The 17,753-nt window shown below is 43.7% G+C and overlaps 1 protein-coding gene across 1 annotated transcript in view; it reads left to right on the top strand.

The window, feature by feature from the left end:
• SOS2 (SOS Ras/Rho guanine nucleotide exchange factor 2) overlaps positions 1–16,028 on the top strand; it is a 41,193-nt gene extending 25,165 nt beyond the window's left edge. Inside the window, exons 9-23 of the mRNA XM_032113462.1 lie at positions 874–1,001; positions 1,353–2,008; positions 2,845–2,926; positions 3,927–4,049; positions 6,476–6,579; positions 7,915–8,134; positions 8,764–8,883; positions 9,150–9,312; positions 9,776–9,893; positions 9,981–10,153; positions 10,417–10,533; positions 12,078–12,339; positions 12,628–12,669; positions 13,529–13,638; positions 14,260–16,028. Coding sequence (XP_031969353.1) covers positions 874–1,001; positions 1,353–2,008; positions 2,845–2,926; positions 3,927–4,049; positions 6,476–6,579; positions 7,915–8,134; positions 8,764–8,883; positions 9,150–9,312; positions 9,776–9,893; positions 9,981–10,153; positions 10,417–10,533; positions 12,078–12,339; positions 12,628–12,669; positions 13,529–13,638; positions 14,260–14,769 — 2,928 coding nt within the window. The 3' untranslated portion in view covers positions 14,770–16,028. The remainder of the gene's footprint in view (positions 1–873; positions 1,002–1,352; positions 2,009–2,844; positions 2,927–3,926; positions 4,050–6,475; positions 6,580–7,914; positions 8,135–8,763; positions 8,884–9,149; positions 9,313–9,775; positions 9,894–9,980; positions 10,154–10,416; positions 10,534–12,077; positions 12,340–12,627; positions 12,670–13,528; positions 13,639–14,259) is intronic.
• The last annotated feature ends 1,725 nt before the right edge of the window (positions 16,029–17,753 follow it).

The raw sequence follows: 17,753 nt of genomic DNA, 5'->3' as shown, positions 1-17,753 counted from the left end.
CCTTTAAAAAATTCACAGAATCCCAGACTGGTTTGGGTTGGAAGGGACCTTAAAACCCATCTCATTCCAGCCCCTGGAATGATGTGAAAAGGGTTAAAAAGAAAAATATCTTTTATTTTTTCAATAGTTTTTTAGGTACCACCTTAAAGAACCAAAAAGAGGAACTTTTGGGCTTTGCCCAAAGCATGTTGCTACTAAATAGATGGAGATTATATGAAAATCTGTGGAATTTCTTAATTCAGGAAGTTTCTGCTGAGCAGTGGAGGTGGATCTAGCCTTTATAAAAAGGAAATACATCTGTTCTCACTGTCTTTACATTTTGCTATAGTAGCAAATCTTGAATTTCAGACTTCCTTTTACTGTTTCTTTGCTCTGTGCAAAATTGATATTTCTTCTTGAGTTTGCTGAAGGTGGCAGAATTCAGGATGATAAGAATCAAAGAGAGTCTTGCTCCTTCTGTCTGAAATTTGGATTGTTGAGATGGACTCATGGAAGGAAGATACACAGAGTTACATAAACCAGCACTGAATCCTTGGCTATTGCAAACCTTCAAACTCTTCAATCAAACCAGTTTGAAACAGGATGTTGTTGATGAGATAGCAGGCAAAATAATACCTGGCAATTAGCCTGACAGGGTAAAGGGTAATCTTTCTGAATTTGATGAATATCCACTGATTTTTCCTGAACCTCTGACAAATATTTTAATTTCATGCACATCTGCTTTCGAGTGGGGCTCTGTAAAAAGTCACTGACTTGAAATCACCAATTTCACCGAGTGCCACAGGTAGCACCGCGTGAGAAGGTTTTTCAGTCTTCTTCCCTTGCTGTAAATGAGGCAAATCTGAAAGAAAATAATGGTTTGTTCTGTCCCAGCAATTGCAGGAATGCAGTGAGGATGAAGAGGACAGGGAGTGCCTGAAACAGGCCATCACTGCCCTCCTGAACCTGCAGTGCAGCATGGAGCGCATTTACAGCAAGCACTCCCCGCGGCGCCGGCCTGGGTAAGCACACACAGAGCCTCCCTGCCTGCCCACAGCTGGCAGACAGGGAGATCAATCACCTTTTCCTGTTAGAAAATCTGTATATTTCCTTTTCAAGGCATGTCTTGTTGCCAGTTTTCTTTGTAGATGGAGCAGCAGCCCAAAACCTTCACGTCCCACTTGTAAGAATAATGTGAATATTTGACTCCTTCCCAGCCAAAGCAGTGCGTGGGGCTTATTTGGAACTTGATTAGGGCATTTTGAGGGCAAAAAAATCATGATTTAAGCAATTAGTTTAGTTGATTGTTTGAGTCTTTTGGGATGGCAGATATGGAATGTGCCTGTGGTGACTTTTTCTGTTCTTCCTTCAAGGGAGCCGGTGTGTCGCTTCTATCACCGACAGATCAGAAGCAAACACTTGGCCATCAAGAAAATGAACGAAATCCAGAAAAATATCGATGGCTGGGAAGGCAAAGACATTGGCCAGTGCTGCAATGAGTTCATCATGGAAGGAGGACTGACAAAAATAGGGGCCAAACACGAGCGCCACATCTTCCTCTTCGACGGTTTGATGATCAGCTGCAAAACCAACCACGGGCAGTCGCGGCTGCCCGGCTACAGCAGCGCCGAGTACAGGCTCAAGGAGAAGATTGTCATGAGGAAAATGCAGGTGGTGGACAAGGAGGACACGGCAGAGTACAAACACGCCTTCGAGCTGGTGTCCAAGGACGACAACAGCGTCCTGTTCGCCGCCAAGTCCGCCGAGGAGAAGAGCAACTGGATGGCGGCGCTGATCTCCCTGCAGTACCGCAGCACCCTGGACAGGATGCTGGACTCGGTGCTGCTGCAGGAGGAGAACGAGCAGCCCCTGAGGCTGCCCAGCCCCAGTGTTTATCGCTTCGTGGTGGAGGACTCCGAGGACAACATTGTTTTTGAGGACAACTTGCAGAGCAGGAATGGCATTCCCATCATCAAAGGGGGGACGGTGGTGAAGCTCATCGAGAGGTTGACCTACCATATGTATGCAGGTATCCTGAGCTTTATTTTTATTCTTACATGGGTGATGAAGTTAATCCTTTTCTCTTCAGTTTGCTGGGCTTTTTTCTGCTTGTAATTAAATGTAAAGTAAGATTTGCAGGGAGTAAAATATGTTATTAAATCACCTGGCTTTGCTTGGAAAGCTCTAAGGAAATTTTGGGTATGCAAACCCTTCATCCTTTAAAAAAACACAAAAATATGTTTCCATGTTTCATCATGGCTAAAGCAGTGGAGCTGTTACAGGCTGAGTGTCTGTGAAGGAAGAAAAAAGTTGAAGGTGATATTTTTTATATTTTCTGTATTTTTTATATTTATTACATTCAGCCTGCCACCCTGTGAAGTATCTGCATTGAAATAGATGCAAATCACAATCAGCATTTCTCAGCCTTTCCTGTGAAACAGTAGCTGAAAGGCACAAAGTGAAACCTTGAAGGAGTTCTGTGAAGTGCTGATGTTGAGGAAAATGTTGGGTGTCAGTTTTGGGGTGCAAGGGGAAGCTGGTGCTGGTGGGACAGGTGTTAGTTTTTGTTAAACTTCTCCAGTAGTACAGCTGCATGATCAGGGAGAGTCATTCCTCAGGGAAGGCTGAGACAGAGTTTTTACGAGAATATTGGATGTGTAGTTCAGTATTTTTCAGGCAAATGCACCGAAGAGCTGAGTGAAACTTCCCCAAGCAGTGGAATTTGTGGTGTTTTTCAAATACAGTGCTTGACTTACAACCTCAGTATCTTTTCTGCACGTTAAACTTTTTCTTTGTATTTTATTTCTGATATTTTGCAACTAGATAAAAACCCACTGCCATCATTTTCTTATTCTGTCCTCACAGATCCTAATTTCGTTCGGACTTTCCTGACCACCTACCGCTCCTTCTGCAAGCCCCAGGAGCTGCTGAGTTTGCTGATAGAAAGGTGAGGAGTGATCCTCCTTTCTGAAGGCATGGAAAAGTTTTGGAATCATAGAATAGAATCCCAGAATGGTTTAGGATGGAAAGGAACTTAAAGCCCATCCAGTCCCACCCTCTGCCATGGGCAGGGACACCTTCCACTATCCCAGGTTGCTCCAAGCCCCATCCAGCCTGGCCTTGGATGCTTCCAGGGATCCAAGGGCAGCCACAGCTTCTCTGGGCCTCCCCACCCTCACAGTCAAGAGTTCCTTCCCAATATCCCATCTAACCCTCCTCTCTCTCAGTATGAAGCCATTTCCCTTGTCCTGTTACTCCAGTTCCTGGTGAGTTTTGTGCATTCAGAATACTAGAACATCCCAAGTTGGAAGGGACCCACAAAGATCGGAGATTCCAACTGCTCCTTTCCTGCTCAGGATCCCAGTGTCGAGTTTCGTGTGTTTTGGTGAAGTTTGTAAACCAGTAACTTTAAAACAATGATCCAGGTTTTCAGTGCAAGCTTCCTTTTCCAAGTTTAAATGACTTACCTGAATGATGTATGAGCTGCAGCACCTGGTGTGCCTGGGCTGTGGGTGGTGATGTTGTGAACTGCTAAACTGGCTCGTGAGAGAGTTGAGTGCACCCAATCTTGATGGAAATAAGGACAGAAATGTTCCAGGCAGTTTGTTTGAAGGCACAGACTTAAGGTAAACAGCATTTTAATGCAGTGTGTTAAAGCTGCTCTTAACCTTTCGTCTAATCTTCCCTTAATCAAGCCAGCAGGTCCTTAAAAACCTTCTATCCCAGTCTAGACATCTTGTGATGAGCAGAGAACCAGCGAATTAGCAGGGTGTGGAGCTGGGGAGGAAGGAATTCCAGGCAAACTGGATGGCAGAGGAGCGCCTGATTCTCCCCACACTGAATTTATATAAATAAATTTATATAAACTGCAGCTTCTCTCCACGTGCTGCACAGAGGGGCTGTGTTTTGTCTTCATTGCCATCAGCTCTGTGGTGCTTTCCCCCCAGGTTTGAGATCCCAGAGCCCGAGCCCACGGAGGCAGACAGGCTGGCCATCGAGAAGGGGGAGCAGCCCATCAGCGCCGACCTGAAGCGCTTCCGCAAGGAATACGTCCAGCCCGTGCAGCTCAGGTCTGTTTGCCCTCTGCCCTGCTCTGGCAGAGGCAGGCTGGAGTGCCCTGATTGCACACAGCTCCTGGAGACACTAATCTCTGTTGGAGACTGCTGTGCTGTCGAGTAGGGACTTAGCCACGTCTGCCAGCAGCCTAATATCCCAAATCGTGTCCTGATTAGTCCCAGCGACTGCTGGAGCTGGCCCAGCTGGGATCCCCACCCACAGACACGGCGTGGCTGCTCTGCACAGCGCCTGTGGGTGAGAGATGTGGAGCTCAGAGCGGGGCTGGCCACGCTCTCAATGCATTCCTTGTTCCCAGCCCTGTGAAGATAGTTCCTCTGTTCCCAGTTTTCCAGCCCTGCTGGTGTTTCACTCCCTTTCCCAGCCCCGTGAATGTGTTTGCTCACAGACAGGGAGACTCTTGTCTGTGCTGCACATTGCAGTGGGCTGCAGTGAATCTTCAAGGTTCTTGCTGACCGAGCTAATTTGGGGAACAATTAAGCGTTTCTAGCATGAATGAGGGTAATTGTTGCCCTGATTGGGGATCGAGTCAGGAGGAGACACAGATCACAACCAGTGTTTGCTCGAGCAACTTTTATTCCTTACACTGATGAGTAGTATCAAGATGTTCCTATTAATAGCACATTAATATTACTATTAATAATATTAGTTATATTAATAGCAATTAATACTATTAATTATATAACCAGAACTCTGCTACCACACATTCCTGTTGGAGCAACAGCAGTTGACTCAAAGTGAAGGGTCCAAGGTGTTCAGAAAGTCACTTAGGGGTCCCATTTTTATCAGACACCCATGTGCATATATATATAAAAGATTAAAAAGATAAATATGTGTGCAGCCCTGTAGTTTTCCTCGACACAGAGCAGCCAGCACCTTCTTGAATGTGATCCAAGTTACACAATCTCAGTGTAACCTTGATATCCTGTGTGCTGCTGGCCTTGGACAGCTTACCAGGCCTTTGGTGTTCCCAGTTTATCAGCTCCCTTGGGTTCGGCAGGACCAGCAGCCTCCACAGTTATCAGTTCCTGGGAGAGCTGCCTCTCAGCTCGTGCTTTCCCTGGTTTTGCTGTTTTCTGGGAGCTGTTTCTGATCCATACGGTGTGTTGAAACAGTAGCTTGAAACTGTCTTACAGCTGAAAATAAGTGAGTTTGAGCTGCTGGGTGGATACACTTGAGCACTTTGTACACTCCAGTGTTGTTAAAAGCATTGACCTCTGCTTCAGAGACTCTGGGATTTGGGAAGAAGGTGGAGAGTTGAAGGTGTTTATCCCTTCCTTCCCTGCTTCCCTCCACTCCAAATCTCGTAGAAGACACTGTGGATGTGCTGTGCAGAGCCCAGGTGTGGAAAGGGCTGGGACACAAATAAATGCATGTGAGGTCATGGGAACAAGGAGGTGCTCAGCTGCAAGTGCAGTCAGCAGATCCAGGCACTCTCTGGCTTTCCCAGTGTTCTCACCATGGGATCTCAAGGGCAGAGATGGATTAGATAAGCTCCTGTTACAGGAAACGTGGGTCAAAACTTTGCCTCTTGGAAGGTGGCATTGATTTCCAGCCTGAATGATCCATTTGGGCAGGAATTCTTCCGTGGGATAAACCTTATTCTTTACCTTGCACACTGGGAAGAGGAGAGTTAAGGAACTTTTTCCATGTGGATGTCCTTCATTTGTCCTCATTGATGTAGGGCTGATTTTTGCTCAGGTGATAAATTGCACCTGGATAAATCAAAAGTGTTGAAGGTGTGAGCTCAGCTTGTTTACTTGAAGAAGAGGCAAACCAGGTTTTTATTCTGATTTATCCTGAGTGCAGAAGACTGAAAAGCAGTTGGAGTTCACTTTTAGAGGTTGGTTTATTGGTGATTTCTCTAAGAAATAGTAGAGAAAAATCAAGAGGAAGTTTAATGTTGTCCTTAAAGGATGGATCTAGTGCTGGATCTAGTAAGGCCTTTTTGGTCATTAAAAAATTGTATAAGTAACAAAAAACTTCGAAGCTGACATTTGTGTGTGGGAAAGAAACAATGACAATTTTACTTCTTAACAAATAGGAGATCCTAATCAGCTTTTTCATTAAAAAAAAAAACCACACCAAAAAAACCCAGGAAATGACATTAGAAATACCAATTTTATCTGATTCTGCTAAGTTTCTTCCTCTTCTGAAACCATCTCAACACTGGAATTTTTCATATTAGATTTTTAAAAAGCACCGAGCTATATCTATGCTAAAACTATTCTCTAAAACTTACAAATTAGGTTTTAAACACCTGCCAGGCTCAGTCTTTGCTCTTCTCCTTTGCCCGTGGGTATTTTGAGAGTCACCAACTACACGTTTCTGTAATTGAGTTTGTAGGATTGTGGTTCATTTCTATGGGATAAGGCATGAAAGTCCTTAAAAAGAAACGAAATTTTTTTTCCTCTTTCCTCAGAATACTGAACGTTTTCCGGCACTGGGTCGAGCACCATTTTTATGATTTTGAGAGAGATCTGGAGCTGCTGGAGAGGCTGGAGACCTTCATTTCCAGTGTCAGAGGTGCAGTAAGGGGGGTCCTGTTCCCTTCCCACATTTTGGTACAGCTTCCCAGCAGTGTGATGCTGATAGTTTTAGGCCTGAGAATGTCTTTACACACATGAGTAATTTTAATGCCTTTAATTGAGCTGTTTATGAGGCTCCTCTTTACATGAGGAAGATTTGGCCTGGAGCCTAAACAGCTCCTAAAAATGACTTCAAGCATTAGGATAATACTTTAAATATATTTCCTTCTGGACAGCATGGTCATCCTTGTCTGACTGTGTAATTCAGGCTGTCACCCTCCCCTTCTTCAGAGAGAATTCCTTCCCTTTTGCTTACTGAGTTGTTTCCATCTTGATTTTTCCATTCTGAAGCTCCAGCTGAAAATCATTATCCTTTTAGAAGAGGATATTGGGCCCATTTGGTATCTCTTCTTTATGAACTAGATTTTTTTGGCAGCCTCTGTGGAGGGCAGCAGTCAGTTTTAATCCTTATCCAGGTAATTCCAGGTTTTCTTTTTCAGAGTGCCAGGCCTTACATTGGGCAACATAATTCTGACACAATTAAAAGACCCTGGATACAGAGTCACTTTTTTCCACACCAAAACTGTCAGAGGATGTGGTTAAATAGAACTGGTTTCACATGTGTTTATTTGTCAGCTGATACAGGTGCAAAAACCCATAAGAAGAAAATAGAGAAATACAAACCTGATTAATTTACATGCAGGAATGCAGAATTCTGAGTGTATATTCAAATTTTTGGGAGTCGGTTTCACTTAATTACCAAAAGTCATTTAAAAATATAGAATTAGAGAATGGTTTGGGTGGAAAGGAGCTTAAAGCTCATCTCCTTCCACCCCCTGCCATGGGCAGGGACACCTTCCACTGTCCCAGGCTGCTCCAAGCCCCGTCCAGCCTCACCTGGGACACTTCCAGGGATCCAGGGGCAGCCACAGCTTCTCTGGGAATTCTATTCCAGGGCCTCCCCACCCTCCCAGCCAGGAATTCCTTCCCAACATCCCTTCCAACCCTGTCCTCTGACAGTTTCAATCCATTTCCCCTTGTCCTGTCCCTCCATCCCATGTCCAAAGTCCCTGCAGCCTTAGCTCCAGTTCCCAAATGTACATTTATTTATAAACTCCAAATACTCCCTCCCCAGAGATTGCTCTCTAACACTGACATTTGTGAAAGAACATGGATTTCTTAAAAACCAACACTTGTAACAAGATGAATGCACTTTTCCCCACTCTTGGACTTGTAGTTTAACCCTCCCCTCCGTCAGTTTAAAACTCAACATATTAAAAAACTTGTGTGGGTTTGTTTGTTTGTTTTTTTTATAATGATTTCTCTTCCACAGGAAAGTCCATGAAGAAGTGGGTGGAGTCCATTGCTAAAATCATCAAGAGGAAGAAAGCCCAGGCAGATGGGGTCAGCCACAACATCACCTTCGAGAGCCCCCCGCCGCCGCTGGAGTGGCACCTGTGGCGCGTGGGGCACAGCGAGGCCCTGGACCTGATGACCCTGCACCCCATCGAGATCGCCCGGCAGCTCACCCTGCTCGAGTCCGACCTGTACAGGCAGGGCTGAGCTCTCACTCCCCTCCTTTCCATTATTTCACCAGGAAAATGCTCTTCGTTCACACCATCGGTCAAAAATACCCCGTGACTTCCAGAGTTTACAGGAAGAAGTTTCCTTGCTGTCTGCTCGATGTTAAAATATGCAAAGGAGTGGAATAAAGAGGTTTTATCTCCACATCAGACTTGTGACAACATAAATGCAGGGAGGATAATTCAGGAGTCTTACAAAATTCAAATTATAAAACTCCTCTCCTGCTTCAGTGATGGGAGGTTTTGTATTAAAACCAAGCGGTTGCTGCAAGTGCTTCACCTCCCTATTTTCAATTTGTAACTCTTTTTAAGTTGTTTTCTTGCCCTTTCAGAAAATTAAACTTACTCCTTTGTCATTTTCTTATCTGAAAATGCTTCTTCAAAACCACCCAATTTCAATTAAGATAAAAATGTATTTCCCTCTGTACTCGAGCACTCGTCAAAAAGTTCTTTTAAGTTGTTTTGTATTCGATTGGGTGGGATTAGATTTGTGAAATACCAGGTCGTGATTAAGGGAAGAAATAATCTTTTAATGCAAACACAGAAATGACAATTTTTATTTGTACTGAGCATTTTGCCTCCTGTTTTGTCATTCCCAGGGCTGTGCAGCCTTCTGAACTCGTTGGCAGTGTGTGGACCAAGGAAGATAAGGAAATTAACTCCCCAAATCTCTTGAAAATGATTCGTCACACTACAAATCTCACTCTTTGGTTTGAAAAGTGAGTGCAGTGCAGTGGCATTAACCACTTTTACCCTGGATATACTTGGGGTTTGCTGGTTTATTTTACAGGCTCTGCCAAATCCTCCCTTGACTTTCCAACTCGAACATATGTAAGATGTGATTACATAAATTTGTACTTGAGATTCTGGAAAGAGAGCCAAAATCTGCGTGCTGGATGGGCTTCCTTGGAAAAATTTGATTTAATAACTCACAAAATGTCAGGTTTTATTTCTCAGTGTTTCTCAAATTCCATCTTTTGATCAGGTGCATCGTGGAAACAGAGAACTTTGAGGAGCGAGTGGCTGTGCTGAGCAGGATCATAGAAATCCTGCAGGTTTTTCAAGACCTCAATAATTTCAATGGTGTTCTGGAGATTGTCAGTGCTGTGAACTCTGTCTCAGTGTACAGGCTGGATCACACATTCGAGGTGAGTTTGGGGCATGGAAAAGGAAATGAAATCAGAATCCAGACCTGGGTCTCACACAGTTCTGGAGTGAAATCCATCGTTGGCAGCAAAGCCTCCGTGGAGGAAAACAGAAAATGAAGAATGTGAATAAAATGGTTTGAGTTTTGTATGTCTCTGAAAGGCAGCACAAGGCCTTTAAGTTAAAATCAAATGTTTAGTTTTTATTACAGACCAAATTTTGTAAATTTAAAGTTAAAATAATAATCTGTTTTCAGTAATCTCAGGATGCACATGACTGAATTGTTGGGCTGAGAGTGCTGAAATCCAGAGCAAACCATTGACACAAGAAGTTCTTTGAAACCTGCATTTTAATTCCCAGATTTTGCTCAGAGAGCCAGGGAATTGCCTTGTATTTGCTAACCATGCTGTTGAGAAGATGTCAGATTTCCTTCCCTATTTTTTTTTTTTAATTTTGACAACTCAGGCACTACAGGAAAGGAAAAAAAGAGTTTTGGATGAAGCAGTAGAATTAAGCCAAGATCATTTTAAGAAGTATTTAGCTAAGCTGAAGTCAATCAACCCCCCCTGTGTGCCTTTCTTTGGTAAGTGACATCAAATTTTTTGTGTGATGTCAGTCTGAAGTTGAGTTTGCTGCAGATGTGTGGTTAAAAACTGATTTTTTTAATCAGGAATATACCTAACAAATATCTTGAAGACAGAAGAAGGGAATCCTGACTTCCTTAAAAGACAAGGGAAAGAATTAATTAACTTCAGTAAGAGGAGAAAAGTGGCTGAAATTACAGGAGAAATTCAGCAGTATCAAAATCAGCCTTACTGCTTACGGATTGAGCCAGAAATGCGGGTGAGCAGCCATTAAATATCTCTCTGGGGATTGGAGAGGGGGGGGGAAATGCCAAATAATCTTCTTGTACTGGACCTAATTTTGCATGAATAGTGATTATCAAAAGAGGAGGGAGCAGTGGCTGGCAGACAACAAAGAACCACACAAAGGAGTAGCCAAAAGTGGTGAAAAACTAGATTTTAAATCAGTGAATTATGAGTATTTCATTAAAATTTTCTGTGTATGCTTATTTTTTAAATATTACTGGTGCTTTCTTCATTCAGAAATTCTTTGAAAATCTCAATCCCATGGGGAAGATACCAGAAAAAGAGTTTACAGATTATCTGTTCAACAAGTCCTTAGAGATTGAACCTCGGAACTGCAAGCAACCACCTCGATTTGTAAGTTTTTCCCTGGAATTTCATGGAATCAGAGAATACCCTGAGTTGGAAGGGACCTAACAGGGATCATTGAGTCCAGCTCCTGAGTTATTTATTTTAAATTAAATGGCTAAAATCCACTGGCCACTATGAAAATCATACATGGTTAACTCAATAAGCCAGATATGTTTTCTTCAGAATTCCTTATCATGAGCTGATTTTCCAACTAAACTTGATTTAAAAATACTTCTGATGTTTGTCACTACTAAAATATATTACCTTTGCCTTATTTTAAAACTCGCTTTTCCCCCCCAAACCTGAAATATTGCTGTTAAATTTGTATTTCTTACCATATAGTCATATGATAAAATATGGAATAACAGTTCTCATTTCACAATATCAAGAAGTCTTATATTGATACTAATTTAAATATGACTTCTATACATGAAGTGGTTTTGGCAGCAGTATAAGTTAATTTCTGGTTTTCTTTTGTGCAAATATTTGATATTATTGCGAAAACTGAAGACTTTACCAGGTGCAACCTTCTTGCTGAAGAAAATCCAGTTTAATTTAAAGGAGTAGAATTTTTTTGGTTTAAAACAAAACAGCTCCTGGAGCCCAGAGTTCTTTTTTAAGCAGGAAAATCACAATTTAGAGCACTTGTTTTTTATATGTTGTAATTGCCTGAGGAACTGGAGACATGTCTAATTTTTTGGGAGAGCTATAAATCATTTTTGCAATCTCTTGTTAGAGGAATGAGTAAGATGATGTTACAAATGTGGCAAGAAAATGCCAGGAATTGCTGTTGCAAAAATGCTTCTTGCAATAATTTTATTAAAATCTTTTCTGAAAATAGGAGTCCATGTTGCCAGCCTGTCAGCTGGGCAGGAATTCTTTACAGCTCATGATTTCCAAAGAGAGAATCTTATTGGAATTCCAGGAAAATCCAGTTGTGGGTGCTGTAATGTGCTGGACTCCACTGCAGGATGGGGACATATTTCACCTTGCAAGGCTCAGCTTTGATCTGTGCTGGGTTACACCCAAGCCTAACCAGGCTGGGTTTGTCCACACAGTGACCTGGGTGTAGGAATTTTGTCCTGGATAACCGGGAGGACATGGACAATGTGTTTCCTTGGTCCTGGATGTATGGAAGGGCCTGGTGACCCTCTGTGGTTTTGCTGTTTCTGTGGTGCTGCTCTGAGGCTCTTCTGCAGCTCTGTGGGGTGCTTGAAGTAAATTTCCCTTTCCCAAGGTTGTGACTTGCTCTTCCCAGTGTTCTGTCCTGGCTGGCAGCAGAAACTGGACTCTTCCTTCTTCATACTTGTGGGGAAAAAAAGATTCATTCAGCTGCATCCATAACTTGCAGGCAAACTCCTGCTGTGTAAATAACAGCGCACCTCACATCAGTTGTACCCCTGTACTGTTCTTTGAGGTGTTCTTGGGAAGGAAATACTTTTAAAAATACCTCACAGAGCCTTGGGAATGTTGCAGTATGGAATGGCAGCAGTGCCTGGGAATGCTGCAGGGTGCAGTGGCAGCAGTGCTAACAGCTTCCCTGTCCCCAGCCTAGGAAAACAACGTACCCCCTGAAATCCCCTGGGATAAGGCCCAACACGGGCAGGCACGGCTCCACCTCTGGCACCTTGAGGAGTCACCCACTGCCACTGGAAAAGGAGCCCAGCAAGATAAGTTTCAGCAGGATCACAGAGTCAGAGCATGAAACTACAGTGTCGGCACCAACCTCCCCCAACACCCCGTCAACGCCGCCGGTGTCGGCGTCCTCGGAGTTCAGCGTGTTCTTAGACATTGATCTCAACAGTTCTTATGGTAAATACATTTAATGATCATTGTTGGTGTCCCTCAGGCTTCCCAAATGTATTGGCATGTGTGCTAGCCTTTAAAAAAATAAATTGCAAAATTTAAAGTAATTAAATTAATTCCCAGCATGACTTAGATTCTGCACTTCAGGAATGTTTTACACGGGAAATTTTCACTCACGTTGGCAGTAGATAAACCTCGGGGGTTTTCTGATCTCTAAGGTTATTCAAGCATTTATGTGCTGCAGTGCAGTGGTTCTGTCTGGAAATTGTTGAATGGATTTTTTTTATTTCCCAGGTAACAACAGCATCTTCGCTCCTGTGAACTTGCCTCAGTCGAGTGAGTGTTGGAACTCTGTTAAATATTTAACTCTCCCTTCCCTGGGTTCAGGAGAGCTCAATGGGAGTTAAAATCTGAAAGCTGGGATGAGAATGTGGGCTGCATTCAGAAGGGCTCCTTTTAGATCAGATGTCCAGTAAAGAATGTAAAGCCTAAAATTTAAACTGCTGGTTTAGTTTTGGTTTGGTTTGGGTTGGGTTTTTATCTCCAGGCTCTCACTTGATTTTCCTTCTATTTTGAATGTCCTTGATGATTGCTTTGTTTGACTAAAGCTACAAATGAAGCCATTTGATAATCTCCACTTAGTGAAAATAACTGCTCTGTTGCTGGGAGAGAAGAGACAGTTTTTGTACCACACCTGTGAGGGATATCCTGCATTCACCTCTGTTTTCAGCTTTTCTTTTTACTTATTCCACATGCTTTTTTAAAAATATGATTAATTTAATTTCCTACTGGAGAGCACAGGCCTGATGCAGACACAGAGCTCAGTGCACTCCTAAGACGAAAAGCAAAGGCGTGACAGAAATCACAAATACAACTTGGGGGTTGTGTTGTTTCTTAATATGAGGATTTTTTTCTCCCTCTGTAGAAACTCACTTGGAGTTCACTTGATTTATTTTCCTGTCCCTCAGCATTGCCTGCTGACTGCTGATGCCTATCTTTGATGCTGGACATAGGAGAACACTTTGTGAGGCCTAGATCTGATTAAAGCAATCAATTAAAGAATTTCAAGTTACTGGTTCATGTTGCTGTGGAGGACAAAGATCTTATTTGAGTTGCTTCGAGTTTGGCTTGATATTCCAGAGTGTGTTCCTCAGATATTGCACAAGGAATAAAAAATCTGCTTTTCCCTCTCCAGAGACTTTCTTCAGCTCCTGGGGGAGTTTCCCTAAACTGAGTGATGAGCCTCAGAACCCTCCTCCACTTCCTCCACGAAAAAAGATGGATCAGGATGCTTCCAATGCTAAGGTATTGCTGTCCTGCATTGAGTAGCTTTGAGGATAAATCAAGGAATATCTAGAATCATTTAGTTTGGAAAAGACCTTTAAGATTGTCAAGTCCAACCATCGATCCAAAAAGGGCCTCTGTCAGTCCAGAAGACTTTGAGATGCAGAGCTCCAGTTGCCCTTTTTAAAGTTTTGGATTCACTCTGCTAGGAATTTCAGGAACATAATGGTCGTATTCCCATCAACAGTACAGCTGTCGTGTTTCTGACAGCACCACTAGCAGAGGTCAGGAGAATTCATCATCTGTCCAAGATTGGCTCTTTATCCAAACATCTGGACAAGGGAAGTGGCTTTAAACTGAAGGAGAGTAGGTTTAGATGGGATATTGGAAAGGAATTCTTGACTGTGAGGGTGGGCAGGCCCTGGCACAGGGTGCCCAGAGAAGCTGGGGCTGTCCCTGAATCCCTGGAAGTGTCCAAGGCCAGGTTGGACAGGGCTCGGAGCAAGCTGGGCTAGCGGAAGGTGTCCCTCCCCATGGCAGGGGGAGCAATGGGATGATCTTTAAGTTCCCTTGGAACCCAAACCATTCTGGGATTCCCTGCTCTCCATTTCTTACACCTCCTTTTTCTCCACGATTCCACAGGGAAATTCCAAGCCGGATGACGATCCTCCAGCAATTCCACCTCGGCAGCCGCCGCCTCCAAAGATCCAACCTCGAGCTCCTGCTTACACCACCCCCCTGGAGCAGCCCCTGCACAGCCCTCCTCCTCCACCCCCCCGGGACCCTCTCCCCGACACCCCGCCCCCGGTGCCGCTCCGGCCGCCCGAGCACTTCATCAACTGCCCCCTGAACCTGCAGCCGCCGCCGCTGGGACGCTTCCCCCGGGATCCCGAGTGGCTGCGGGAGGCCGGCTCCGGCCCCAGCTCTCCGGGCACCCCTCCCAGCACCCCCTCTCCCCGGGTCCTGCGCCGCTGCTGCGTCATCAGCGCCAGCCACAACAACCTGGCCCAGCCACCCGTGCCCCCCGTGCCGCCCCGGCACAACTCCAGCCCTCAGCTACCAAAACTGCCACCAAAGACTTACAAAAGGGAGCTCTCCCACCCTCCTTTGCACAGACTGTCTTTGCTAGAAAATGCAGAAACTCCTCAATGACCTTAGCCATAGTAGTCATTGACACTGGAATAGTATTTGTAAAGTTCCTCTTTTTTTTTTTTTTTATTTATTCAAAAAAAAGGAAAAAAGGCATTGTATTTTAGTATTTTCACAAATTATGCTCTTAAAGTGCTGCTGATTAAAAAAAAAGGTTTAAATTGGAAAAGAATTCAGACTACATACACTCCAGCCTGTGTGGTTGGACAGCATTACCCTCAGGTGAGCAGCAGCATTGCCTTGGTTCACGTCCTCAGTGCCGACACTTCTGCCAGGACACAAAATAGACCTTTTGCACTGTAAACGACACTAAGTGAATTTAAACTGACATCATTTAATTGCACTGAGCCAAAAAAAAGGTGCGTCTGTGGAATTTTTTTCAAATTTGAGCACTAGTGGCCTTTTTTTTAATTAAGGAAACCCAGCAATGGGATGATCACACTAAATGAGGATACAGAGCGTCACGGATTTGAAACCTCCGGCCACTTGCCTTGGTGTAAGGCTGGAGGTTCCTGAGTGACAGCTCCTGTTCTGGAATATTCTCATGCCATGTCTTAATTGCCATTGATTTGCTGCTGAAGACAAAGACAAAACAGGTTGAAATCTAAGTACCAAAATATTCGGTTGGTCTTGGTTATTTGGAGAAAGGATGAAGGAGGAGTACCCGTCTCGGATATTGGGGAGGATCCCGAGTACTTCACGTGCATCCTGTTCAGATGTGCCTTTTTTGTTTTGGTAGGCGAAGGTGTCTTAAGCTACAGAGTTTGTCTACTGTTGTGGAGAACAAAGCTATGCGCCTGTACAATTGTTTATATTGTATATTTACAGATATGCTAATCACATGTATAAATTGAAGTTGACTTCGAGGCCTATAACACAGTCTGCTACTCCTGGGATTGCATCCGGCCAGCAGCGTTTCCTCTGGCTTGGGAACAGTCTTGCCTTCCAGACCTAATAACTCCTCCTTTAGATCTACACTTACTCGTGAATCCACTTTGGAAATTGGTAGCATTTAAACCAGCAAACACTTAAAGCTTTATTAAACTTTTTAAACTGATAAGTGAATGGAACTTTTCTTTGCCAGTCAAACTCCCGTGTTTGAACTGGTGCGAGAGTGAGTTGGTTTTACTGGTAGTTCTGTAGCAGCATTTATAAAGTGGCCTTCACAAGCCACATTTTATTTACTGGTTTGTGGCCTTCTACTGTGCTTTGTATCAGAGTTCTTAACAAGATTAATAAATCACCCCAGTCTTAATTTTTAAGAGCTTGAGCAGTGCGTGTTCCTTGCAATGACAAGGTTGGGAATTGCATTTTTGACAACACAAAATGCCCCAATTTTCCATGCTGCTGGTGTCACTTAGGCTCTACTTCTGCCTTTGAGGGTTGGGCCCATCCCAGGCTTCCAAATCAGACTCCAGTTCCTCATCGGTCTGCCTAAACTGCTCCCATTACGTTGGGCATTCCATTTGGAAAATTCTCCTTCTGGGAAAGGAGAGGAGAGATATGACTGAGGAGAGATGTTAATTAGAAACACCCTGAGTTGGAAGGGATCCACCAGGATCATCGAGTCCAACTCCTGGCCCTGCACAGGATCACCCCAAGAATCCCACAGTTTTCTCCTGGGAAGATGTATTTATTTTTCCATCTGTCTCTCGGACAGTCTCTTTCTACTGCCTGTCTCCTCCATGCTCCGTCCCTGAGGAAAAAGAGAGGGGTGGAATCCATCCACACAAGGGGCGGAACACACATTCTATGGGAAAGCTGCTTCATTTTGCTAAAATAAGGTTCAAGAAGTCCCAAATTTGAGATGCATGAACTGGGAGTGCAGGTAGGAAATGGACAATGACTTGAGAAAGTGGAATTCTTTAGCAGATTCTTTGCACTCTTTTGAAGTCCCCACCAGCAGCTATTGCTAAACAATAATATTTTTTCAGACTTTTGTGTGTTGTTGACGAGGAGAAAAATTCTCTCTCACATTTTAGAATGTACAGATGTCAGCTTTATGCCTTCCTGTACAAGTGTTTATGCTAGAACCATTTTGAATATTCCATAATAGAATATAACACTGCCATGGAAAATGGTCAAAGGCAGCGAGATTCCCACCAGTGTGGTTCAAGGAATGCCAAGAGAGCAATAAATTAACATTTCAGTTACTTCATAATTAGAGGGATAGGTAAAAAGAACAACAAAAAAACTGCTGGAGGGGAAAAATGTGAAGTTTGGGTTTGAAGTTAGCTTTTGTGGGAAAAGGCAATTCCCTCAGAAAACAACTTCTCAAGGAAGATGAGCCTCCCTTCAAGAGGAATCTGCCGACCACCACGAGGCCTCTCATTGGTCTAAAAGAAATGAAATAAACTAATAAAACCCCTTTCTTCCACATATCCAAGGGGGGTGAAAATGTATTTTAAAATGTTGATGCAGAATCGATTCAGTTGTTTGATTAAAACCTTTTTTGTGAGTTTATTAAAACCTTTTTGTAGGTTTGTTAAGATCTTTTCTGTAGGTTTATTAAAACCTTTTTCACAGGTTTATGAAGACCTTTTCCCATAGGTTTAAGACCTTTTTGTACATTTATTAAGGCCTTTTTAAAATTTATTAAAGCCTTTTTGTACGTTTATTAAGATCTTTTTTGCAGACTTACTAAGACTTTTGTAGGTTTATTAGAACTTTTTTTGTAGGTTTATTAAGACCTTTTGTAAGTTGTCTAAGGGTGGTTTATAAGAAAACCTTCAGGAGGGCTCAGGCTGGAGCTGCTCAGGAGGGATGAGGGAGCGGCTACAGGGAATGAGGTCCTGAGGGCTCCGCGCTCCTTCAGGGACACGGCTGGAGGAATCCTGGAATCACTTCAGCTGGAAAAGTCTCCATGCTCAAGGAGCGGAGCTTCTCCCACCGCCGAGGGCGGGCAGGTACCGCCGTCCCCTCACGGCCCTCCCGCCATTTCTTCCCGCCGGGCGGGACGGGGCGGGGCGGGACGAGGATGAGGAGGG

Source organism: Corvus moneduloides, chromosome 6, assembly GCF_009650955.1.
Source record: "Corvus moneduloides isolate bCorMon1 chromosome 6, bCorMon1.pri, whole genome shotgun sequence".
Classification (NCBI taxonomy): Eukaryota; Metazoa; Chordata; class Aves; order Passeriformes; family Corvidae; genus Corvus; species Corvus moneduloides.
Note: the sequence above shows the minus strand (reverse complement) of the source record. Positions and strands in the feature narration are given on the sequence as shown.